The 26646-nt window shown below is 47.3% G+C and overlaps 1 protein-coding gene across 2 annotated transcripts in view; it reads left to right on the plus strand.

Annotated features, from left to right (window-relative positions):
• Positions 1-23805, plus strand: part of LOC138986416 (uncharacterized) — a 100163-nt gene extending 76358 nt beyond the window's left edge. Inside the window, exons 6-7 of one of the 2 annotated variants that reach the window (XR_011463269.1) lie at positions 14093-19411; positions 22791-23805. Coding sequence is in view for 1 of the 2 variants with exons in the window: in XM_070366097.1 (XP_070222198.1) it covers positions 17804-18592 (789 nt within the window). In the remaining variant the exon portion in view is untranslated. Of the gene's footprint in view, positions 1-14092; positions 22770-22790 lie in introns of those variants that run through there. The other variant, XM_070366097.1, reaches the window with a different exon arrangement.
• The last annotated feature ends 2841 nt before the right edge of the window (positions 23806-26646 follow it).

Below are 26646 nucleotides of genomic sequence, written 5' to 3' on the forward strand. Positions count from 1 at the left end.
AATATCTGATCGGCTCATCCAGACCGTGTCTGGATGACTCTGTATCAGTTTGTCTCAATATCTGATCGGCTCATCCAGACCGTGTCTGGATGACTCTGTATCAGTTTGTCTCAATATCTGATCGGCTCATCCAGACCGTGTCTGGATGACTCTGTATCAGTTTGTCTCAATATCTGATCGCTCGCCCAGACCGTGTCTGGATGACTCTGTATCAGTTTGTCTCAATATCTGATCGGCTCATCCAGACCGTGTCTGGATGACTCTGTATCAGTTTGTCTCAATATCTGATCGGCTCATCCAGACCGTGTCTGGATGACTCTGTATCAGTTTGTCTCAATATCTGATCGGCTCATCCAGACCGTGTCTGGATGACTCTGTATCAGTTTGTCTCAATATCTGATCGGGTTCCTCGTTCTCCACCAACCCCAAATGGTATCTCGTCACCCTGCCCAGCCCTCAGCGGGAAACCTGTGAGGTCAGTTGAGGCACAATCCCCAACCAGTGATTTTTCCATTCACTGACCCCCAATTGCTCGTTGGCTATAAATGCTCTCTTGCCCGTGCCAACTTGGGAGGTGAGTCTGGATCCATCAAAAGTCTCTTTTGCACTATTGTGATGCATGCTAAGTCGATTCAGTCATGTCCGAGTCTTTGTGACCCTGTGGAATGTAGCCCACCAGGCTCCTCTGTCTATGGAGTTTTCTAGGCAAGAATATTGGAGTGGGTTGTCGTGCCCTCCTCCAGGGGATCTTCCCCACCCAGGGATTGAACCTACTATTTTCTGCATCTCCTTCATTGGCAGATAGATTCTTTAGCACTGAGCTTCCAGGGAAGCCCAAATTGTAGTAAATCTGACAGTTATCATGGTAATTATAATACTACTACTTATAGTAATTGCAGTTGTAGCACTAGTAATAATTATAGTAGTGTTTGTAGTTGTAGTAACTGTTATAATTGCACTCCTGGTAAGTGTGATGGTTGCAGTAGTGGTTGTAGTGGTACAGTCGTAACAATTGTTGTTGAAGGAGTAATAATTGCAGTAGTGGTTGTAATAGACGTTTTTGTCGCAGTAGCCATTGCTGTCGTTACGAGAGTAACAGGAGTTGCGATAGTTATAGCTGTAGCAGCGCTAATTGTGACAGCAGTAGGTGTAGCAGTAGCAAAAGTCTATTATCACAGCAATTGTGATAATCACAGTAGTATCTGGGGTAGCAGTTGTTATAGTTGTGCCAATTTTGCGGTAGCCATAGCACAGCAGTAATTTTGGTGGCCATCGTTGTTTTAGTCACCACAAATGCTGTGCTTGTAGTGGTGATAGTAACAGTTGTACTAGTACTAATTGCTATAGTTAGTGTAGCGGCAGTAATCCTTGTAGAAGCAGCAATAGTCGTTAGAGCGGTCAATATTACTGTAGCAGGAGTAACCATAATAGTTGGAGCAGTAATTGCAGTAGTCCTGATTTCTGTAGTCATTGTAGCCGTGCTCACAATCGTAGCAGCAGTAACGTTGTTAGTAGTGGTCATAGTGGTAGATGTTACAGTTGTCATGGAAAGCCCAGTACGTGTAGTAGTAACTGTATTAGTACTCACGCTGTCACTTCCCTGGTGGCTCAGACAGTAAAAGCGTCTGCCTACAAAGCGTGAGACCCAGGTTCGATCCCTGGGTCGGGAAGATCCTCTGCAGAAGGAAATGGCCACCCACTCCAGTATTCTTGCCTGGGAAATCCCATGGATGGAGGAGCCTGGCAGGGGTCTACAGTCCACGGGGTCGCAAAGAGTCGGACACGACTGAGCCACTTCACAACAACAACAAATGCTGTCACAGTTGCAGCACGAGGAATGTTTTTAGTAGCTTTTATAAGCACGTTAGTTATCGTAATGGTTACAACTGTAGGAGCAAACGCAATAGTTGTGGTAGTGGTTGTAATAGTGGTTTCTGTAGCAATTGACGCAGTTGTGGTTGTAATAGGAAGTGGGGATAGTAACAGTGGGAGCCGTGCTAATTGTTGTAGCTTTAGGTGTAGCAGTGGCAAAAAGTAGAGTAGTTGTGAAAGTCACGTCTACTACAGTAGTGTCTAATACTGATGGTCACCGTAGTATCATTTGCTGTAGCATAAGTTGTAGCAGTAGCAATAATTGTAGTTCTCATTGTCGTCATTGGAATTGCTGTACTTGGAATGATAGTAGTAGCAGTTGTAGTAGTACAAATTATGCAGTCACTATAGTAGTAGTAATCATCACAGAGGCAGCAGCGGTAGCAGCAATTGATGTAGCAGTAAGTATCACAGTTGTGGTAGTAAGATTTGTAATAGTAAGTATAGTGGGGCTCTTGGCCATGCTCATTGCAGCAGTAGTACTGGGTGGACCAGGAGCAGTAGCAGTTGCTGTAAATGTTACAGTTGTCGTAGTAAAGCTAATCATTATAGTAGTAATCACACTAGGACTGGTTGGCATAGTTGTAACAGTCGTTACTATGATACCAGTCATAGCAGTGGTCGTCATGACAACTGTTACCATTGTAGTCGGAAAGCTAAGAGTTGTAGTAGTCATTGCACTAGTACCAGCTGGCGTAGTCGAGTAGTTACTATGATACCAGTCACAGCAGTAGCTGTCATGGGAAATGTTACAGGTGTAGGCATAAAGCTGACAGTTAGAGTGGTAATTTCACTAGGCCTAGTTGGCAGTCGTTGTAACAGTAGTCACTATGATACCACTCATAGCACTGGTCGTCATGGTAACTGTTACGGTTGTAGTCGTCAAGCTGACGGTTGTAGTAGTCATTGCTCTAGTACCAGTTGGCATAGTCGTTGTTACAGTAGTCACTATGATACCAGCCACAGCAGTAGTCGTCATGGTAACTGTTACCGTTATAGTCGTAAAGCTGACAGTTGTAGTAGTAACTGTACTAGTACTAGTTGGCATAGTCATTGTAGCAGTGGTCACTCTTGTACTGGCCATAGCACTAGTCGTCACGGTAACTGTTACCGTTGTAGTCGTCAAGCTGACCGTTGTAGAAGTGACTGCTCTGGCACCAGCTGCAGTAGTCTCTGTGCTCGTACAGTGGTTTCCACGCCAGTATCACTGACAACAGTCCTCCATGTAAACCATACTGAGGGTGGGGTCTGGCTGTAGGAAGTTTCCCCGCACAAGCTCAGTGGACCCTCACGATGACTGTGTGACCCGTCGCCTCCTCTGAGCGGCTTCGGGACCTGTCCACGCTCGCACAGCTCATACCCCGCAGAGGCTCACCCCTGCATCATCTGTGCTTTGCCAGACTTACCAGAGATAAGGAACAAAAACACACTTTCCACAAAATAAACAGAAAAACCCAAAGCCACACAAAAGGAGGGGATATTCTTCCTGTCCTCAAAGAATTCTCCTGGAAACACAACACTGTAAAGCAGTTGTCCTCCAATTAAAAACAAATTAAAAAAAAAAAATCCAACCCTGAGGTCCATCATGTCCCGGAACAACAAGCCAAGAGGTCACCTCCAAAGACATGCACCTTCGAGATGATGCACGTGGGTCTATATTTAGAGCTTGTCCAGGAGAAAAGTCTAGAGTTTTTCTTTGCCATGGAAGAGATACTCGAAGGGAAGGCTTGTGACAAACCATTGAGAAGACGGTTTAAACACAGGGCACCTTGCCACCAAACTCCATTTCTCATTAGGACCGGACTCTTATCCAGATGGGACTCGCACAGCTTGGCAATTTCTTCCTTCACCCCTGCACGGCTGTCCTGACCACAGTGACTGCAGTTACGGAGCCCCGGGGAGCTTTTTGGCCTGATGATGCTTTAAAGCCGAGGTCCCCAACCTTTTTTTGGCGTCAGGGACCAGTTTCACAGCAGAGGAACGTTTCCGCAGATCGGGGAGTTGGGGGATGGTTTTGGGATTCAAGCACATGGCATTTCTTCCATGCACTGTATTTCTGTTGTTAGGACGTCAGCTCAGAGCATCAGGCATTGGATCCTGGAGGCCGGGGACTCCAGTAGTCACAGCATCTCTGGGATCAGAGCTCGTCTTCAGAACTTAACGGAAAACCCACTTGCATCCCCATTTGGTACCCGGCGTGTACAACCAGCCCAGGGGTGGAATTCCCAGTCCCACCCGTGCAGGCTGGCACACGGCAGCCCCATCGCTTTGTGCCCAGCGCTGTCTCTTCTGTGGGGCCGCCTCCCTGACAGAGCTTGCATCTTCTTAGTGCAGGTCATTATGACTTAGATCCTGTCTCTGGTTTCCACCGGGATGGCAGGTGCTGTGACCTTCACGGGACTTTGGGGAGCACCATTTTCAGGCAAGCCAAGCTGTGCTTTTTTCTGTTTGTTTTGTAAAATAGATACATATTATTGAAGTGTAGTTGACTTACAATGATTCAGGTGCCCAGCCAGGTGATTCAGTTGTACAAATACACACATATATTATTTTTGAAATTATTTTCCATCATAAGTTATTATAAGATATCGCCTATAGTTCCCTGTGCTATACACTAAACCTCTGTTGCTTGCTGCAAAGCTATTGTTTAATGAGAAATCTGGCATTCTATTCATACTAAATCAAATGAGTGGAATCAAAATGTCTTGAGTTTTTAGTTAGGCAAAAATTTATAAGTTTTCTAAAACATATCAGTTCAGTTCAGTTCAATCGCTCAGTCGTGTCCGACTCTTTGTGACCCCATGAATCGCAGCACACATATTATACATATTTATCTGTAATATGCAAAAGCTTTTCTACTACCCTTGATAAAGGCTTGAGTTCAGTTCAGTCACTCAGTCGTGTCTGACTCTTTGTGACCCCATGGACTGCAGCACACCAGGCTTCCCTGTCCATCACCAACTCCCAGAGTTTACTCAAACTCATGTCCATTGAGTCAGTGATGCCATCCAACCATCTCATTCTCTGCCGTCCCCTTCTCCTCCTGCCTTCAATCTTTCCCAGCATCAGGGTCTTTTCAAATGAGGCAGTTCTTCCCATCAGATGGCCAAAGTAGTGGAACTTCAGCTTCAGCATCAGTCCTTCCAATGAATATTCAGGACTGATTTGCTTTAGGATGGACTGGTTGGATCTCCGTGCAGTCCAAGGGACTCTCAAGAGTCTTCTCCAACACCACACTTAGAAAGCATCAATTCTTGGGCACTCAGCCTTGTTTATGGTCCAACTCTCACATCCGTGCATGAGCACTGGAAAAACCATAGCTTTCACTAGATGGACCTCTCGTCACCAAAGTGAGGTCTCTTGTATAACACATACAGACATATAGAAACATACGTGCCCATCACCACAGGTACCCACAGACATAGACACATTATGAATGCACTTTATGTCTATTCAGCTTTATTAAAAGCATAACTATTGGGGCTTCCCCTGTGGTCCAGTGGTTAAGAATCTGCCTTGCAATGCAGGGGACACAGATTTCCACCCCTGGTCCAGTTAGATCCCGCCTGCCACAATGCAGCTAAGCTCATTCAGAACTACTAAAGCCCACACGGCTGGAGCCCATGCTTCACAGCAAGTTACCGCCATGAGACGTCCATGCCCCTCAGCTGGAGAGTAGCCCTCTCCCTTTTCTGCAACGAGAGACAGCCCCTGTGCAGAAATAAAGACCCACCACAGCCAAAAATTAAACAATAAAATAAATCTTTTCTTAAAAAGGCATAACCATTACAGTCAGTAGAAGTATATTTTGCATCTGCTCATTGGACAACCTGTCTTGATGTCTTCTGAAATCACTGGACAACCTGTTTCACATTTTGAAATATTGATGCTATTTCATTATATATACATGTTTCCCCAGACACGTAGGATCAGAAAGCTTGTCCCTTTGTGTTCCAACGTAGGCAAAGTGGGGACATTCAGAAGACAATGATCAGTTATCGCATGCTCCCCATAGGACCATGACTCAGCGGTAAAAGAATCTGCTTGCCATGCAGGAGACTGCCTGCAATTCAGGAGACATGAGTTCGATCCCTGGGTCAGGAAGATCCCCTGGAGAAGGAAATGGCCACTCACTCCAGTACTGTGGCCGGGATAATTCCCTGGACAGAGGAGCCTGGTGGGCTACAGCCCATGAGGTCACAAGGGTCAAACACGAGTCAGCGACTAAACCGCCACCACCCCCAAAGGACAAGATTCTTGCATTTGGTACCATCACTAATGTAATGTCTTTCTCTTCCTTTGCCCTGGACCCCCGTCCACAGCCCCCTGGGATGAGAGACAGATGCCTTTAGGCATCACACATTCAGAATGAACTTGACTCAAACATCCAGGCTGCCCATGACTTCTCGAGTTGAAACACGAAATTAACCCACATGGGTCTTCTACAATTTCCTTTTTCCCTCTAATCGGTGAGAAAGCTGGGTTCTTGGAAAAAGTGAGACAAGTCAGACATTAAGGATAAGGAGAAAACATCGGCGGGCATTCTTTTTCTTTGTTGGTGGTTTACTCGCTAAGTCGTGTCCAAACTCTTGTGATCCCATGGACTGTAGCCCACCAGGCTCCTCTGTCCATGAGATTCTGCAGGCAGGAATGCTGGAATGGGTTGCTGTTCCCTCCTCCAGGGGATCTTCCCTCCTCCAGAGCATCTTGCTGACTTAGGGATCAAACCGAGATCTCCCCATTGTGGGCAGCTTCTTTATCATCTGAGCCCCCAGAGAGAAGGCAGATTCCTCACTGCTGGGCCACCAGGGACGTCCCAGGCATTCTATTTAGGGTTTGTTTTTTTTTTTCCTGTCCTGAAAAGGCTAGTGAATCTTCGGTGGGTTGATTTTGTTCTCATCTTTTGCTTGCTTTAAAATTCTGGAAAAATGAATTATCAGTCAATGGATTTTTATGTTTGAAATAAGGGTCCAGGTGTCTACAAGATCACTCCCCTGCACTCAGAGGTCAGGAGAGGCCGTCTGGAGACATCTAACGTAACACGTGATGGGGACATGGACATAGCCAGCCACGAGCTGGAGGGTATTCCAAGGAGGAATACCGGTCCCCTCTGTTAAGAATCTGAAGAAGTTCAGACTGGTTCAGGGTGGATTCATGGAAGAATCTGGGGTTTGGGAGGAAGGGGTGTGGGAAGAGTAATAGCTGGGGAAAGAGAGACAGGAAATTCGGGCAAAAGGCAGGCATTCGGTCACCCAGTGGCTGATTGCCCGTGTTAAGCTGGAAAATCCTTTAGTCCTAACTTGCCAAGTGACAGATGTTGAGTTTCTGGCTGTACCTGGGAGTGGTTCTGGGCTGGAATCCTGACAGTTGGGTCACCTGTCACCCCTTCAGGTATACTGCCTCATGTCAGCCTGTGGTAGATGCGGGTGTTATGTCTGCCAGGGTTCTGCAGGGAAACACAGTCAGTAGGATCCATCCATTCACCCATCTATCTATCCATCCATCGTATCTTCTTATCTACCTGTGTGTCCATCCACCCGTCCATCCGTCAGTCATATCTATCCATCCATCATATCTATCTATCCATCCATCCATCATATCAATCCATCCATCCATCCCTCAGTCATATCTGTCCATGCATCCATCATATGTATCCATCCATCCATCATCTCTATCCATCCATGCATGCATTGTATTATCTCTATCTATCCATCTATCTATCATATCTCTATCCATCATCCATCAATCATATCTGTCTGCGCCTATCCATCCATCCTTAATATTTATTTGTCTGTCTATCCATCTATCTATCAGTGATATCTGTCTGTATATCTATCCATCCATCAATCATATCTATTTGGCTACCCATCCATCCATTGTATCTGTCTATCTATCCATCCATCCATCCATCCATCATATCTATCTATCCATCCATCCATCATATCCATCTATCCATCCATCCATCATATCTATCCATCCATCCATCCGTCATACCTGTCTATCCATCCATCCATCCATCCCACATATCTATCCATCCATCCATCCATCATATGTATATATCCATCCATCATATCCATCTATCCATCCATCCATCATATCTGTCTGCCCATCTATCCATCCATGTCTATTATCTACCTGTCAATCATCTATGTATCATCCATCTATGTATTAACTGTCTACATCTATCTCTATTATCCGTCAATTGTCTATTCATCTATATCAATATGTATAATTTTATCTGTATATATAGTATCTACCTATTAACCATCTATCTGTATCTGTACCTATACCTATATCTGTCATCCATCCATCCATCCATCTGCCTATCATCTATCTATCTCTGTCAACCTATCTGTCTATGTCTATTATCTGTCTCCATATCTATCAATCATCTGTCCATCTATATCAATACCTCCATCTGTTTACCTATCTGTATCTATTATCTACCTACCATCAGTCATCTGTCTATATCTTTACCTATTGTTGTTCATTTTCTGAGTCGCATCCAACTCTTTGCGACCCCATGGACCGCAGCACGCCAGGCCTCCCTGTCCATTACCAACTCCCAGAGCCTGCTCAAACTCACGTCCATCAAGTCGGTGATGCAATCCAACCATCTCATCCTCTGTCATCCCCTTCTCCTCCTGCCTTCAACCTTTCCCAGCACCAGAGTCTTTTCTAATGAATTAACTCTTTGCATCAGGTGGCTCAAGGATTGGAGCTTCAGATTTATCATCAGTCCTTCCAGTGAATATTCAGGCTTAATTTCCAAAGAAAGCTTTATTTTTAAGGAATTAGCTCATGCAGTCGTGGGAGCTGACAAGTCCATCACCTTCAGGGTAGACCAGCAGGCTGAAGACCCCAGGAAAGAGCTGATGTTGCAGCTGAAGAAGCCCAGAGACCATCTGCTGGCAGAATTCCTTTTTTTGCTCAGGGCAGATCAACCCTTAGGCTATTGATGCCTTCAACTGACTAGACGAGGCCCACCCACATCAAGGAGGGCAGTCTGCTTTACTCAGAGCTCACTGAGTAAAATATTCATCTTGTACCAAAAAAAAACAAAAAACAAAAAACCTCACAGAAACATCCAGAATTATGTTTGATTGCCTCTGGGGACTGCAGCTCAGCCACATTTACCAATAAAACCAGCCATCACAGGCCATTCACACAGCCTGAATCTACGCCCAATTCAGGGAAAGAAAGAGAGAGAGACCCATGATAGAATGACTAAAGTCTTACCTGGGGATAGGAGCTAACACCTCTCAAACAGAAACTTCACAGCTGTGCCTTCCTCACTCGACAGGGTCTGCCTCACTGACTAAAGTTTCCTTGCCAAGCTAAATGTTAGGTAGAATTTCCCCACCTTTCTGCCTCATCTACCTGGCATTTTCGAGCTGCTTCAAGGTATACCCCTCACTGCCTGTTGTTTATCCTCATGGACGCAGGGTTCAGCCTTCCTTACAAAGTCTGAAAAAATATGATGACATCCTGGTGCATTTCGGGGCACAAATACTTTTCATCAGTTGGTTATTTTTGGACAATCAGGGCAAAAGATATGAGAGACTTTGAGGCTTCTCACACTTGACTGGGTACTTGATTCCCTGGGAACCTTGTGAAAATACAGATTGTAATCCAGCAGGTCTGGGTGGAACTGAGGTTTTCACATTTTAAACGAGCTCTCGGGTGAAACCATTGATGGTGGTCCATGAACCGCAGTGATACCATCAACGTATAGACCTTTGGGTTCCCATGTGGCTCAGCAGTAAAGAATCCGCCTGCCAAGCAGGAGGTGTGCATTCACTCTGCGTCAGGAAGCAGGAGATATGGGTTCAATCTCTGGGTCAGGAAGATCCCCGAGAAGGAAATGGCAACCCCCTCCAGTATTCTTGCCCGGAGAATCCTATGGACAGAGGAGCCCGGTGGGCTGCAATCCCTGGGGTCACAGTCAGACACGACTTAGTAACTAAGCAACAACAAACAGATCTTCACATTTAGAAAGGGATGTGAAAGTCACTGAGTCGTGTCCAACTCTTTTTGAACCCCAGTCCATGGGATTCTCCAAGCCACAGTACTGGAGTGGGCAGCCATTCCCTTCTCCAGGCGATCTTCCCAACCCAGGGACCGAACCCGGGTCTCCCACATTGCAGGTGGATTCTTTACCAGCTGAGCCACCGGGAAGCCCAGACACATTTAGAAAACCAGGACCCAAACTGGGCACAAACAAGTCTCTTGATTTCTTGTTTCTATGAGACCTCATCACCTGAGCTTCTGTAAGTCTTTAGGTATCATCAAAGCAAGGTGTTGGCCCTACACCCGGAGGCCTGGTACTCGGGAAGGTTGCGGTCAGCCACGGCGAGTCTCTGGGATGTTAGCTTCCTGTCATGAGCCAAGAAGCTCATTCACCACATGAGATAATGTTGTGACCCGTGGGTGCTGACTCCCAAGGCTTCGACAAAATTATTCACTCCTATTCAAATGCTGGTAGCTCAGACAGTAAAGAATCCGCCTGCAATGCAGGAGACCCAGGTTCAATCCCTGGGTCAGGAAGATCCCCTGGAAGAGGTCATAGCAACCCAATCCAGTATCCTTGCCCACAGACAGAGGAGCATGGCGGGGCTACAGTCCACGGGGTTGCAAAGAGTCAGACGTGACTGAGCAACTCACGCTTTCACGCTATTCAATCGTACTCATATTTGCCGGGGTCCAGCCCCGGTGGAGTCAGGGGTTTCGAAGGGGAGATGGCATCGGCGATCAGGAAACAACAGCTTATTTAAAGGTTAATTAAAGATATAAAGAGTAATAGAATAAGGATAGCTCAGTGAGGAAATTCAGTGGAAAAAAGAGGCTGAATAATTCAGCCAGAAGGTGAGAGAAGAAACGACATGGGGGTGAACAAGGCCTGCACTTTATTTTCCAAAGTAGTTTTTATACCTTAAGTTGTGCATAGAGGATAATGGGGGAAGGGGTAGAGTCATGCAGTAAGCCAGGCTTTCTTCCTGCAAACTTATCATATGCAAAAGTTTAGGTGATTTGCGTCATCTTCTGGCCAAGAGGCCTGTTAACATTTTAAGACCCTTTCTTCAGAAAACTTATTTTTCTCTAAAGGTGATTAGTCAAGCGCCACCCTCCAAAAGCATTAGATAAAGTTGCATTCCTACAGAGCAAAGGTGTGGTGGGCTATAACAAGAAAAAGAATTAACTCAAGGGTCCCAGGTTACAAACATTAAAGCTACTATTTACACCAATTATATTAATCAATACACTGCCAGGGACACAGCAGGTAAGAGATATGGAGACTCAGCAGCAAACATTGGCCCAAAAAGTGAAAATCCCTTCACCAATACAATTTCTAATCAATCTTTTAACTACTCAAAGGAATCTGTGTTTAGACAGTTTAGAACATCTCATGCCTCTCACAGTTGGGAGGCTCTGAGCAATCACATGTGGCTGGAAAAACCTATTCAGGCAGGCTAGAGGACTTCCAAAGGAGTTTGTAGGTTGAAACACTGTCACACCCAGGAATTATTAACTGGAGCTGTAAGCTAACTCTTTTTTCAGAGAGAGGTAGTGGGGGACAGCCCCCCGTAAAGTCAGAGGTGTAGGTGAGAGCACAAAGCAGAAGGTAGGCAGACTCTGGTTTTGGGGGTAGATGCTCCAGAATTTCCAGGGGGACTCCTGAGGCTCGATCCCGCCTTTGCATATGCCGAGCCTCCTTCCTCATGACCTTTGCCACGGGTGGAGCTCCTGCTCCCGGCACATATTGCAGCGTAAAAAGCCAGGAGCAAGGTAGCCAGGAGGGGCACTCAGCTTAGGTAGACAGATTCCCACCGACTCTCAAGGTCCAGGTACACAGAACCCCTCATAGCACCCAGCTTCCACTCCAGTCCATTGACAACCAACCAGAGGGCTCCAGCATGTCCTCCACTCCTGTTTCTGCAGAACGATTTCTGTATTGCATTCCTTTCTTTGCGGGGCTGCGTTGGGTCTTCACTGCTGAGTGCGGGCTTTCTCTCATTGGTGTTGAGCGTGGGCTTCTCTCTAGTTGTCTTGCACGGGCTTTTCATTGTGGTGGCTTCTCCTGTTTGCAGCTTTTTCGGGCCTCTAGAGCACAGGCTCAGTAGTTGTGGCACACGGGCTTAGTTGCTCCGAGGCCTGTGGGATCTTCCCGGACCAGTGATTGAAGCCGGGTCCCTTCCCTGCATTGGCAGACAGGTTCTTATCCACTCCACCACCAGGGAAGCCTACAGAACGATTTCAGTTGCATTGGTTTTGAAGAGGGTGGTGCATGGAAGAGCAAAGCAGGAGGCTTCGCTCTGTGCACAGACAAAGGCCACCTGCCTTTTCAGTAAAGAAAGGAAGCTGCAGGGGTCAGACTCTCAGCCACTGCAGCCGCCCCCAAGGGTGCACCCTCGGGGGACTCAGGGTGGAGAAAAACAGGAGACTGGCCCCAGAGCGCTGAGGTGCCCATCAAAGGAATGATTTCAATGAGCCCAGACTCTTGCAGCTTCCTAGACACAGAAAAGCCCTAAACCCATTCACTTGAGATGTTGCTATTTTGTGACGTGCATAGTAATCTTTTGATTTCAATTACATGCGTTTTAGGTTTGCCTGTTTTTGCAAAAATTCGTATACATCCTGGCCCCTCCCATACCTCTTTGGGACAGACCCTCCAAGCTCTCTGAGAGGCTGTTTCCTAGGCTATAGTCCTCAGTAAAGTCACCAAAGGAGATCAAACCAGTGCATTGTAAAGGAAATCCATCATGAATATTCATTGGAAGGACTGATGCTGAAACTCCAATCCTTTGCCCACCTGATGCAAAGAGCCGACTCACTAGAAAAGACCCTGATGCTGGGAAAGATTGAAGGCGGGAGGAGAAGGGGACGACAGGATGAGATGGTTGGATGGCATCACAGACTCGATGGACCTGAGTTTGAACAAACCCCGGGAGATGGTGAAGGACAGGGAAGCCTGGCAAGAGTCAGATACGATTTGGCGACTGAACTGCAACAACAAAGTCATTAAATAAAACAGATTTTTCTACTTTTGAGTTGTGCGTTCTGTTTTTTCAATTGACTGCGGATGGCACAGAGCCATGACCAAATTCAAAGGAGGAAAAACAACTGACATGTATAATTATGTATATTGAATACATTTGGTTACATTTATATAAAAACATATAAATATATATATATATGATTTTAGAAACTAAGAGAGAATAAATATATATGACTTCACACATTGCTCCAAAACTGAGATAGAATCAATTCCTGCTGTTTTGTCTTCCATAACATGTCAGATCTTAGTTCCCCAAAGTCGCACTCCCCCTGCATTGAAAGGCAAACTGTTAACTCCTGGACCATCAGGAAGTGTCAATTCCTGCTGTTTTAAACTACCAGCTTTGGGGTGTTTTATTACAACAGCCCCTGGAAACAAACACCCCACCTAGACATCTTAGCAGAGAGAAATCTCACAGAAATACACGCATAAGCTATGAGTTCCCCAATGGCTCAGCGGTAAAGAACCTGTCTGTCAATGCAGGAGACACGTATTCGATCCCTGGGTTGGGAAGATCCCCTGCAGGAGGGCATGGCAACCCACTCCAGTATTCTTGCCTGGAGAATCCCACGGACAGAGGAGCCTGGCAGGCTGAAGTCCATCGGGTCGCAAAGACTTGGACACGACTAAGCAACAACTCAGGCGTAGCTGCCTAATAGAATATACGTTGGTGATTTAAGTGCTTGTGAGGAGAAACAGAACAGTCCGAATACAGATTTCTCTGTGTTTCCTGGGAGCTGCTTGCAGCAGGAGGCGAGGGGGACGGGCGTGTCCCGGCAGGTTTGCTTTGGAAGCCTTTCGGGCGTGGTTTCCAAACCTCTCCAAGAAAGCCTAACCCGGACTTCGAAGCTGGCGGGGAAATGGTGCTGTGATTCCAGATGGCTCCAGAGCGGTGCAAGCCGCACATGTTAACTGTTAAGTCTAAGGAAACGGGGAGCCCTTACCTGGATCCCACTGGACCCATGCCCAAAAGACGGCTGGAGGGTGCTTACCACACAAAGCAAGGGGAGAAGCCCGCATACCCTGCAGCAGGCACACGCCTCTTTTTCTTTTGCGTTCTATGCTCATTCACTAATATTCCTCTTAGGAAGTGTCAACTGAAACAAACAAAAAAAGCACAGCCGGAGAGTTGTGACTTAACATTTTCCTTGTTCTGTCCTTCAGTTGTATCCGACTCTTTGTGACCCCGTGGACTCCAGCACACCAGGCCACCCTGTCCATCACCAACTCCCGGAGTTTACTGAAACTCGTGTCCATCGAGTCGGTGATACCATCCAGCCATCTCATCCTCTGTCGTCGCCTTCTCCTCCTGCCTTCAATCTTTCCCAGCAGCAGGGTCTTTTCCAATGAGTCAGCTCTTCGCATCAGGGGGCCAAAGTATTGGAGTTTCAGCTTCAGCATCAGTCCTTCCAATGAATATGCAGGCTTGATGTCTTTAGGATGGACTGGTTGGATCTCCTAGCTGTCCACGAGACCCTCAAGAGCCTTCTCCAGCACCACTGTTTACATACCATCTTTTCTAATCGATTTATCACTTGTCCTTTTGAACGTAAAGCGTTCCTCACTGTGACAGCTGCAGGCATTTGGGACCGCAGTTGGCGGGCGGTCTCAGGGGCTCTCCGTGAGAATGAAGGTGGTTCTCTCACCAGATGGTGTGGTAGGACCCGAGTTCTGTTCAGAGCAGCTTACGATATGCCTCGTCAGTAGAAGCCTGCAAGAGCTTCTTGAACTGAATTCCTGTGTCGAGTCCAGATTTGATCTGTGCGTGCTAAGTCGCTTCAGTCGTGTCCGACTCAGTGGGACCCCATAGAGGGTAGCCCCACCAGGCTCCTCCATCCAGAGTGTCTCCAGGCAAGAATACTGGAGTGGGTTGCCATGCTCTCCTCCAGGGGATCTTCCCGACCCAGGGATGGAACCTGGGTCTCCAGCATTGGCAGGCAAATTCTTCACCGTCGGAACCACGTGGGAAGCCCTGCCAATGCACACGGAGTATAAGTACCCCACCTCCCACACCTGTCCCCAGATCACCCTGGGAAATCATTTACACTGTTTCTCATAGCATCACCACGATATTACCCTCCCCAGTCACCTTGACAGGGCTGGCTCGGTAATTCCTCCCGCTCCTTGGCCAGTTTCTGTCCTTGTGTGACCTCCCTGGACTTTGCCCAAATTTTCCCAAGTTCACGCCCATCGAGTCTGTGATGCCATCCAACCATCTCATCCTCTGTCGCCCCCTTCTCCTGCCTGTAATCTTTCCCAGCATCAGGGTCTTTTCCAGTGAGTCAGGTGTGATATTTGGGCTAACTCCGGGAGATGGCAAAGGGACAGGGAAGCCTGGTGTGCTTCGCCCTCGGCGGTCGCGAAGAGTCGATCACGACTTGCTGACCGAACAGCAAACGACCTCCATACCTACTCTGCTAGAGCCCCCTGTCCCAGCCTGCGTGCAGCTCACAACCCAGGCTGAGTTTCTGGAAGCAGGACGGTGGAGACGGGATGCGTCAACCTGCTGTGTCGAGAACAGTCTATGATGATGCTGGAGACGAGGATGGCCCGTGTTGCGTACAGAGGACGTCTGAGCAGAGAGGCTGGTACTTTGAGCATCCCGGAGATGGAGGCGGGTAGGGAGAAGCACCCTCTCTGGGGCTTTGATGAGCCACACGCATACACGGAAGGAGTATGTGTGCTTGTCTGGCCTTCTCCTCCCCCCCCCGGAGCTTCTCCGGTTCCCGATGACTCCGTGTCTTCTCACTTTGCCATCTCCGCTTCTCCGCCTTGACACCCGTCACCGCGGTCTGGCTCACTGACACCATCTCACCATTGAAGGCTTTTGTGGAGCGTGGCGGAGGCGTCAGACACTCAGCCAGGCACCGGGCAGACAGAAATGAGCCCTTGCCGGAGCCCCAAGGTGTGATGAACAGATGCCAGAGATCATCAGGATATGCGGCAAAATGGTACCAAGTCTGTCTCCTGTGAGCGTGAGTTTGGGGAAACAGAACTTGTCAGTCTTTACTGAGGAGTGGGGTTTGTTTTTGTTTTTTTGAACTTTTTATTTTGTATTGGGGGAGAAGGAAATGGGTAGCCACCGCAGTATTCTGGCCTGGAGAATCCCATGGATGGAGGAGCCTGGTGGGCTACAGTCCATGGGGTCGCAAAGAGTCAGACACGACTGAGCGACTAACACTCTCAGTGTCACACTTCCATCCTCCCCCAAACTCCCCTCCATCCAGGCTGCCACGTGACACTGAGCAGAGTTCCCGCTGCTGGACAGTAGGTCCTTGCTGGTTCTCCGTGTTAAACACAGCAGTGTGTCCATGTCCATCCCAGACTCCCTGACTATCCCTTCCCCCATCCTTCCCCCTGGTGACCATAAGGTTATTACAGAGTATTGAGCAGAGTTCCCTGTGCTGTCCAGCAGGTCCTTGCTGGTTCTCCATGTGAAATACAGCAGTGTGTCCATGTCCATCCCACACTCCCTATCCATTTACCGTGTCTTTCCCCGCTGGCAACCCTAAGTTCGTTCTCTAATAAGTCTGTGAGTCTCTTTTATGTTTTGTAAGTTTATTTGTGTCATTTATTTTTAGAGTCCGCATATAAGGGATGTTATGTGATATTTCTCCTCTGTCTGACTTTATGAGTAGTTTTTTTTTAATTTTTAATTTTACAATAAGGGCTTTATAGTATCGTGATGGTTTTTGCCATACGTCAGCATGAATCGGCCATAGGCATACACATGTCCCCTCCCTCCTAACTTCCCCCATCTCCCTCCCCACCCCACCCTTCCAGGTTGTCTGAGAGCACCGGCTTTGGGTGCCCCGCTTCATATATCAAACTCCCACTGGCCCAATTGAAGTATGGTTGACTTACAATATTGTATGAGTCTCAGGTGTGCAGCAAAATGATTTAGTTACACATGAATCAGCTCAGTCCAGTCGCTCAGTTGTGTCCGACTCTCTGCGACCCCATAGACCACAGCACGCCAGGCCTCCCTGTCCATCACCAACTCTCGGAGTTTGCTCCAACTCATGTCCATCAAGTCGGTAATGCCATCCAACCGTCTCATCCTCTGTCATCCCCTTCTCCTCCCGCCTTCAGTCTATACATGAATATATACGTATGTTTTTTGGTTCTTTTCCATTATTGATTATTAATAAAGTTCCCTGTGCTTTACTAGTAGGTCGTTGTTTATTTTACATACACTAGTGTGTATCTGCTAAATCCAACCTCCTAAAGTCACCCCCTCCTGCCCCTCTGGGGACCATAAGTTTGGTTTCTATGTCTGTGAGTCCGTTTGTGTTTTGTAAGTCAGCTCACTTGTACTACTTTTTAGAGTCTACATATAAGTGATACATTTGCCTTCCTCTGACTCACTTCAGTCAGTGGGATCATCCCTGGGTGCAGGCATGCTGCTGCAAATGGCATGGCTTCCTTCCCTTTTTTATGGCTGCGTAATATTCCATTGCGTATATGTACCACATCTCCTTGATCCATCGTCTGTCGCTGGACACTTGGGTTGCTTCCACGTCCTGGCTGTTGTAAATAGTGCTGCAGTGAGCAGTGGGGTGCGTGCATCGTTTTGAATTAGCGTTTCCTCTGCATGTGTGTCCAGGAGCGGACTTGCTTGATGGATTTTTAGTGTTTGGAAGAACCTCTGTACTCTTCTGCATAGTGGCTGTGCCGTGTTCATCACCATCATCAACGTTTACAACCATTACCACCTTCATCACCATCACCAGCCTCACCGGCATCAGTATTATCACCATTACATTCACCACCACCATCCTTATCACCGCCGTCATCCTCACCACCATCGTCGTCAGCGTCACCGCCATGACGCCCACCATCATGACGTCATGACGTCACGACGTCTGTGTCGTCATGACGCTCGTCGTCGTCATGACGCTCACCATCTTCATCCCCATCAGCCTGCCCATCCGCGCCGTCACGGCCGTCATCACGAGGTTCGCCATCAGTGAGGCCACCGTCGCCTCCGTCAGCATCGTCACCTCCGTGATGACTCACATCATGATCGCCACCGTCACCAGCAGGCTCACCGCCGCCCTCCACGTTGCCACCAGCACCGCGCTCACCGTCGTCCCCCCCGTCACGCTCACTGTCGTCCCCACCACCATCGTCAGCATCATCACATCCACCGTCACCTCCTCCACGGTCATCAGCAGCACCACCGACACCATCATGGTGTTACAGAAGTTGAGCCTCGCTCACGGTCACGGAGCTGACACCGTCACTCACACACAGACCTTCCAACGCAAGGGTCTCTCTTCCCATCCGCGTACCACGTGCCAGAAGCCGTCCTTCAAAGACAGACGCAGCGTGCCCTTTCCTCTCCTCGTCTTCTCCCTACTTGCCCCTGGAATGGGGAACCACCCCCTGGACCACAAGGATACGGACCATAACTCAGGGTGTGGGAGCAGGGAAATGCAAGAACCCTGCTTTCTGAGGACTGACACGAGCCCTGGACCGCCCCTCGGGGTGACCTTTACATGCGACAACGTCACATTCCCCCCATTTTCCAGCACTGCTGTTTTCAGCCTTCTCCTCCTGCCAGCCCGAATCCTGCTGCAGCCTTCAAGCTCCACAGACCCTGTAAACCACCCCCCGGTCCCCCTCCGCATTCCTGCACACACGCCCAACCCTCCATCCTAACTACTCTGCAGGCAGCTCAGCCATTTTCGTAATCTGATTTGCTTTTGATCGATGTCGGGAAGAATAAAAGCAGGGGGTTCCCAGGGCAGACCTGGACCAGAACCATCAAAGTGCATCAGGTGAAATCGCTGAGGATACATGTTTGAAAAGTGTTGGCTCATCGTGAGAGATGTCTGGGACAGCTCTTAACACGATTTTGTAAAAACCCAATATATTCTAAACTGCACCTCTTTCCACCTCTGGCGCAGATCCAGCCAGCAAATAAGGGAGGTCTTTCCTCTTTGATCCTTCATCCCAAATTGATCATCACCGATAAATGAGATCAAAGCTTCCAGACCCTCATGTCTTAGAGCCTTCTGGGAAAGTGAGTGTTGAGCCATCATCAGAGTACAGCTGGATGTCGGCGTGGACAGCTCAGTGTCACAGGGGCATCACTGCCTTTCAGCCTTGCCCTGCCAGGATTTCACAGTCCTTGCATGTGGCTTGGGAGACACAGCTCTAGGAGGAACAGTGATCCTAGGAGTGAGTCTAGCATCGCGGGGCATTTTTCTGACACAACGAGATGCTGATTGTCAGAGATAGTAAGGCTCAGGGCTCGAGAGTGGTTTCTGTCCCAGAGACAAGCTTTTTTTTTTTTTTTTTTTTGAACTATACAGCAAAGAATCTGCCTGCAATACAGTAGACGCCGGTTCAATCCCTGGGTCTGGAAGACCCCCTGGAGGAGGGCAACTCACTCCAGTTTTCTTCCCTGGAGAGTCCCATGGACAGAGGAGCCTGGTGGGCTATACATTCCATGGGGTCACAAAGAGAGACAACTGAGTTAGTAAGCCTTTTACCTTTCAGGGCTCAGGGCTGGACGGTGGTGTCTGTCCCAGGGAGAGGTTCTTTTTTTCAACCGAAGTATAGTTGATTTGCAATCGTGTGTTAGCTCCATGTGTCCAGCAGAGGGACTCAGTTATTGTTTGCAGATTATTTTCCTTACATGTTTTTATAAAATACTGTTGTTGTTCCCTGTGGCTTCCCTGGTGATGCTAGTGGTAAAGAACCAGGCTGCCAGTGCAGGAGACATAACAGACTCAGGTTTGATCCCTGGGTCGGGAAGATCCCCTGGAGGAGGGCATGGCAACCCACTCCAGTATTCTTGCCTGGGGAATCCCATGGACAGAGGAGCCTGGCGGGCTGCAGTCCATGGGGTCACAAAAGAGATGGACACGACTTAGCTACTGAAGCAACAAACATTTTTGCTCACTGTCAGTGGGTGGGATCTTAGTTCCCTGCCCAGGGATGGAACCCCAGCGCCCTGAAGTAGATGTGCAGAGTCTTAACCACTGGACCCCTAGGAACCCCAGTCGGTCCTTGTTGATTGCATATTTCGTATACAGCAGTGTTCCTTCCACTATATTAAGTCTCTGTTCATCCCCAGATCCTGATTTACCTCTTCCTCAGCCCTTTCCCCTTTGGTAATCATATTTGTTCTCTATATCTACGAGCTTGCTTCTGTTTGGTAGATTTGTCTTATTTTAGATTCTACATGAGTGATAATGTGTATTTGTCTTTCTCTGTCTGACTTACTTCACTTACTGTGACTCTGTCTAGGCTCATCTACATCGCTGCAAGTGGCACCATTTAGTCCTTTTTTATGACTGTGTAATATTCCACTCTGTATATATGTACCGCATTTTCTTTATCCGTTCCTCTACTGGTGTACACTTAGGTCACTTCTATGTCCTGGCTGTTGCAAATAGTGCTGCTGTGGAAACAGGGGTGCATGTGTCTTTTTGAACCATAGTTTTCTCCACAAATATGCCCAGAAGTGGGATTGCTGGGCCATATTGTAGCTCCGTTTTTAGTTTTTGGAGGAACCTTCATGGTTTTCTCCATCATGGCTGCACCAGTTTAGATTCGCACAACACTGCAGGAGGACTGCCTTCTCCCCACACCCTGGGAGGGACCATCTTGATATCACCAAGGCGAGCTGCAGTCTATCTGTGACCCAGAACACGGCCCTGAAATTCTGAGAAAGCCCAGAGCTGATGTTGTTGGGGAAACAAAACCCTCAGTTTGTAGGATGTTTATGCAAAATGCCAGCTGGGAAATACATGGAAACAGTTCTGTCACTGACCTTCCAGTGGCCAGGACGGCTCATCAGAAATGCTTGGAGAGCTGGCTCTGCATTGACTCCTAGCAAGGGCTGTGTGCAAAGCCGGCTCAGTGTTGACCAGAAAGAGACATCTGGGTCTTTCTGCCAAAAATTCAAATTAGTCTTGCAAACAGCAAGGATTTAATCCCGCCCAAAGAAAATGGGATTAAGGGAATAGCATTGCAGAAAATGCTACTGGAAAAAATTTCAGAAGATGGAGCACAATCCTTGTATTTATTTTTTATGTGCATGTTTTATTTTATATTAGGGTACAGCTGATTTAAAAAATGTTGTGACAGTTGCAAGTAGACAGCAAAGGGACTCAGCCATATGTATACATGGATCCATTCTGCCCAAACTGCCCTCCCATCCAAGCTGCCACATGACATTGAGCAGAGTTCCCTGTGCTGTCCAGCAGGTCTTTGCTGGTTCTCCATGCTAAACACAGCAGTGTGTCCATGTCCATCCCAAACTCCCTAACTATCCCTTCCCCCATCCTTCCCCCCTGGGAACCATAAAGTGATTACAGAGGATTGAGCAGAGTTCCCTGTGCTGTCCAGCAGGTCCTTTCTGGTTCTCCATGTTAAATACAGCCGTGTGTCCATGTCCATCCCAAACTCCATGACTATCCCTTCCCCACATCCTTACCCCCACATGTTCATTTTCTACGTCTGTGAGTCTGTTTCTTTTTTGTAAGTTCATCTGTATTATTTGTTCTTGGTGATGGCTTAGTTGATAAGTTGTGATCAGCTCTTTTCGACCCCATGAATTGTCGCCCGCCGGGCTCCTCTGCCCATGGGGTTCTCCAGGCAAGCATACTGGAGTGGGTTGCCATTCCCTTCTCCATTTCTTCTTAGACTCCCCGTATAAGTGATGTCACGCAATACTTCCGCTTCTCTCTGACTTATTGGACCTCACTTCATATGATCATCTCTGGTTCCATCCACATCGCTGCAACGGGCATTCATTCCTTTTCATGGCTGCGTAATATTCCACTGTGTCAATGTACCACATCTTCTTTCTCCATTCCTCTGTTGATGGACACTTGGGTTGCTTCCATGTCCTGGCTGCTATGAACACTAGGGTGCATGTGTCTTTTCAAATTATGATTCTTCTCTGGGTACTTGCCCAGGAGTCGGATGGCTGGCTCACACAGTAGTTCTGTCTTCAGTTTTTTAAGGAACCTCCATCGTGTTCTCCATAGTGGCTGCAACCAATTTACAACCCCTCCAACAGTGTAGGAGGCATTCCCTCTTTTCACTTGAATGTATTGTTTGCCCCACATACAGCTGCTCTGGGGGTTCGGGCTTCAACATATGAACTTTGAAGGGACCTGGACCGATGGACGTGAGTTTGAGCAAGCTCCGGGAGTTGGGGATGGACCAGGAGGCCTGGCGTGCTGCGGTCCATGGGGTTGCAGAGAGTCAGACACAACTGAGCTACTGGACTGAACTGAACTGAAGCTGTCTGTAGCAGCAGGCTTGAGAGAGCCATGCAGGACTGTCAGAGCCCAGCACTCGAAGCTCAGCTCCGACCTCATTCCGTGACTCAGTGGGAAGCTCGCCCACCCCGCTGGGAACCTGCTGTCTCTAGGAGCCAACCCAGCCCCTCCCCAAGTCTGCAGAGCCTTCATGCCTTTCAGGTCCACTGCCCTGCTGTGTCCCTCAGCCCCAGTCCCCAGCCTCGCCACCCAGATCCCAGCTGCCAGGACCTGGCGTTGACTTTAAAAAAAAACAAGTGCAACGTGAGAGCTGTGAGTTAAGTTTGACTTGGGTACGAAATGAGGACTGCAGCTGTGGAGACAACACCTCAGACAGCTCTGAGAAACTGCTCCAAAGAGGCAGGGAGGGGTAAAGTTAATACAGATGTGATTTTGGTAAACGAGGGTGGTTTAGTCACTCTGTCATATCTGACTCTTTGCGACCCCCTGGACTGCAGCCCACCAGGCTCCTCTGTCCATGGGATTCTCCAGGCAAGAAGACTGGAGTGGGTTGCCATGCCCTCCTCCAGGGGAATCTTCCCGACCCAGGGATTGAACTCGTGTCTCCTTCATTGCAGGTGGATTCTCTACCGTCTGAGCCACCAGGGAAGCCAAATGGGGAGTTTGTGCAATCAAAGGGGTAATATTTTGCAAAAAGGTTTCTGCTGATCTCATCGACTGTCGGGAGCCAGCGTGAGGACCTCCACCCGTGGCAAAGGTCATGAGGAAGGAGGCTCGACATACGCAAAGGTGGGATCGAGCCTCAGGAGTCCCCTTGGAAATTTTTGAGCACCTACCCCCAAAACCAGAGTCTGCCTACTTTACTACTTTGTGCTCTCACCTACACCTCTGACTTTCCGGGGGGCTGTCCCCCACCACCTCTTTCGGAGAAGGAGTTAACTTAGAGCTCCAGTTAATCAAAACTTCTGGGCATGACAAGAGTGTTTTAACCTACAAACTTCTCTGAAGGTTCTCTAGCCTTCCTGACAGGCTTGTCCGGCCACATGTGATTGTTCACAGCCTCTCAACCATGAGAGGCACGAGATGTTTTAAACCTTTTAAAAATAGGTTTTTTAGAGAAGTTAGAAAACTATTAGTATAAGTATAGTGGGCTGATTAAAAATTGTATTGGTGAAGGATTTTTTATTTGTTGAGCCAATGTTTACTGTTAAGTCTCTACATCCCCTGTTTTTATACACATTAATGAATATATGGAAAAAATAAGTATTAATCTTTGATATTAATCACGTTGGACCTTAGGCTAAGCAAATTTTTTCTTTAAATAAAACCCACTACACCCCCACCTTATAGGAATGTAACTTAATCTGGTACCTTCGGAAGGTGGCGTCTGTTTTAAAAATAATCACCCCTGGAAAAATAAGTGTTTTGGTTGACTGACCACTGTCACAAGGAGAGGGTCATAAATTGTCAGCAGGCCCCCTGGCCAGAAGATGATGTAACACCCCTAAGACCTCTGTATACATTTGTATGAAGCACCTGACTTTGATAAGTCAGGACTGTTGACCCCACATGACTTTTGTATAACATCTCAGTGTATAAAAACAGACCCTGAAAAAATAAAAAATGGAATCAGTTCCTCAAAAGACTGGTCTCCCCATGTCGTTTTTTCTCTCACCTTTTGGCTGAATCTCCATCTGAAACGTGGAGGCTCGTCAAGCCTACTAATTACGTCTGGGCTTCTAAGATCTGACCGAGGAGGCCTTAGTGTCTCCTCTCCTTTGGGAGAACGGGAGGACGCCTGCGGCCTACGTAGGTGGCGTAAATTCTTTGCCTTAGAATTTTATTAGCTTTCCACATAAAGCAAGTTATTCGGCCTCTTTTCTCCACTGAATTTTCCTACTGAGCTATCTTTATTCCATTACTCTTTATATCTCTAATTAATATTTAATTAAAGCTATTGTATCCTGATCGCGGGAGCCGTCTCTCCTTCGAATTTCCCTGGATCCACCGGGGCTGGACCCCGACAGTGGTGCCTGAACAGGGACTTCTTCTAGTCCCGAGGAATAGTTATCACTATGAATGGTTTCAGGGCTTCTCTAGGTAGGAGGAGATATGAGAACTGGCTTCGGAAAGAATGGGCTCCTGAAAGTATCTATCTGAGGACCTGGCCTTCTGCGGTCCGCCCTGAGGTCCCTTCAGGGGATGTGGAAGGTCAACAGCTGCAGCAACACTTGGTCTAATCCTTGTGAAGTTAGACGGCCAGCATCTGTGGTAAGGGGCAGTTTGTACTTGACTCTGGCTTTGGTGACTGGGCTTCCTCAGTGGCTCAGTCGGTAAAGAATCTGCCTGCAGTGTGAGAGACCCAGGTTCAATTCCTGGTCCTGGAAGATGCCCTGGAGGAGGAAACGGCAACCCACTTTAGTATCCTTGCCTGAAGAATCCCCATGGACAGAGGGGCCTGGCGGGCTGCAGTCCATGGGGTCTGAAAAGAGGCAGACACGAGTGAGTGACAATCAACTTGGTGACTGAAGCCACCTCCGGTTCCTTAAGCCCACTGGCCACCGTGGAAGCAGGAGGTCAGTGCAGATTGGAATCCAGGCCCACCAGCCCCCCAGGGGAGGTGGACGAGGAGTCCCCTGGCCCCATGGCCAGCTGCTCCCACTGGCTTTACAGAACGCTGCGTTTCCTGAGCAGTAAAGTCTAACCCGCCCCACTGAGCTGCCTGGGCTGTCTGCAGCCCCCTCCCCAAATACCCGCTGAATCCCAGCCCACATTCTGCCTCCTGGGAAACCTCCCAGCCCAAGACCATCCATAGAGCTCCTAGAAAAATCAAACGTGCCCTGGACAGATACCCAAGAGGAGAAAAAAAAAAAAAAGGCAAGCACACTGGGACGTCAAACTCCATCCACTCAGCACCCATGAGCAAAGGCAGCTGTATTAAGAAAAGTGTACAGAAAGAAGAAGTTGCCTCCACGTCACAGCTGTTGCAAACAGAGGTGCATTGAACGTTGCAGGCCGTGTCTCTTTTTTCGGCTTCCTTGGTGGCTCCAATGGTAAAGAATCTCCCTGCAATGATAGAAGGCCTGGGTTCGATCCCCTGGTCGGGAAGATCCCCTGGAGGAGGGCATGGCAACCCAGTCCAGTATGATTGCCTTGGGGAATCTCCATGCACAGAGCAGTCCAGTGGGGGCTACAGTCGGGGGGGGTCTCACAGAGTCAGACATGACTGAGCTCAAGCACAGATGTGTCTTTTTCAATTCTGGTGGATTCGGAGGAGAGACTGTGATGGTTTGAGAGCGTGGCATTGAAACAGATACATTACCATGTGTTAACAAAAACCAACTGTGAGATTGCCCTGTGAGTGAATTTCCCCGGCCTCTCCTTGTGTTTTTTATCTTGTTCAAAGGAAATGCAGGTAAGTCTTGAGCTGGGGGTGATTTTCTCTTCTTTTGGGGGTAACTCTGTAATTGCTTATTATTTATTAATATGTGATATTAATAATTATATTAATAATAAATGTAATAAATATTATTATATGACTATCACTGTCCACAGGAATACAGGATGCAAAACGTCTAATTCGGTCCCTTAAAAATCATTTTAGTATCTATTTCTGTTTGCTTTATTTATTGGGGGATGATTATAAATTTTAGCATCATTTACTCATTTTTATTGATTTATCTTTTAATTAAAAAATGTGTATCTGGTCTTATTTATATTCTACTACAGTGAAGAAAGCATATACATTTTACAGATAAGAAATATGACAATACTTTTTCTTTGTAAGCGTGCATTTCTGATTCTGTTCCTTTAACTTAATTATACATTAGGTTTTTCTGTCTATCCTGTTATATTTTTAAAAGTGTTGCCTTAGCTACTGTGATCACGTGTTTATTGAAGCCTAAACGGATTGAGCAGATTTGCTGCTTCTCAACCCTTTCAAAATATTTTTTTGAGTAAAAAATTAGTATTTGGTTTTATTTACATGCTATTATAATGAGGGAAGCATATACATTTTACAAATAAGAGATATGCAGTTTTTCTTTGTAAGCATGAATTTCTTATTCTGTTTATTTCACTTAATAATGTGTAAGGATTTTACTTCATGCTGTTATGTTTTAAAAATGTGGCCTGAGCTACTGTGATGACTTATATATTGAGCCCTAAACAGGTCACGTAGGTTTCCAAGTTTTCAGCTTCATATGAATGAAATGATGTCGCGCAGTTCCCTCAGTCTCCCCTCTTCTGTTAATATGTGTTAGTTTCTGCTGTACAGCAAAATGTGACTCGGCCATACGGTGTACATATATCCCTCCATCTGGCATTTTAATTATTTTTAATTATTTAAAAATCGTTCTACAGTATTTTTCTCATTATAATAATTTTTCAAAGTCATTTTATCACTTAAACATTTCTTTTCATCTTTACTGTATTATCATTTCAGATTACTTTTTAAACATCATTTTGTCACAT

This window comes from Bos mutus, chromosome X, assembly GCF_027580195.1.
Source record: "Bos mutus isolate GX-2022 chromosome X, NWIPB_WYAK_1.1, whole genome shotgun sequence".
Classification (NCBI taxonomy): Eukaryota; Metazoa; Chordata; class Mammalia; order Artiodactyla; family Bovidae; genus Bos; species Bos mutus.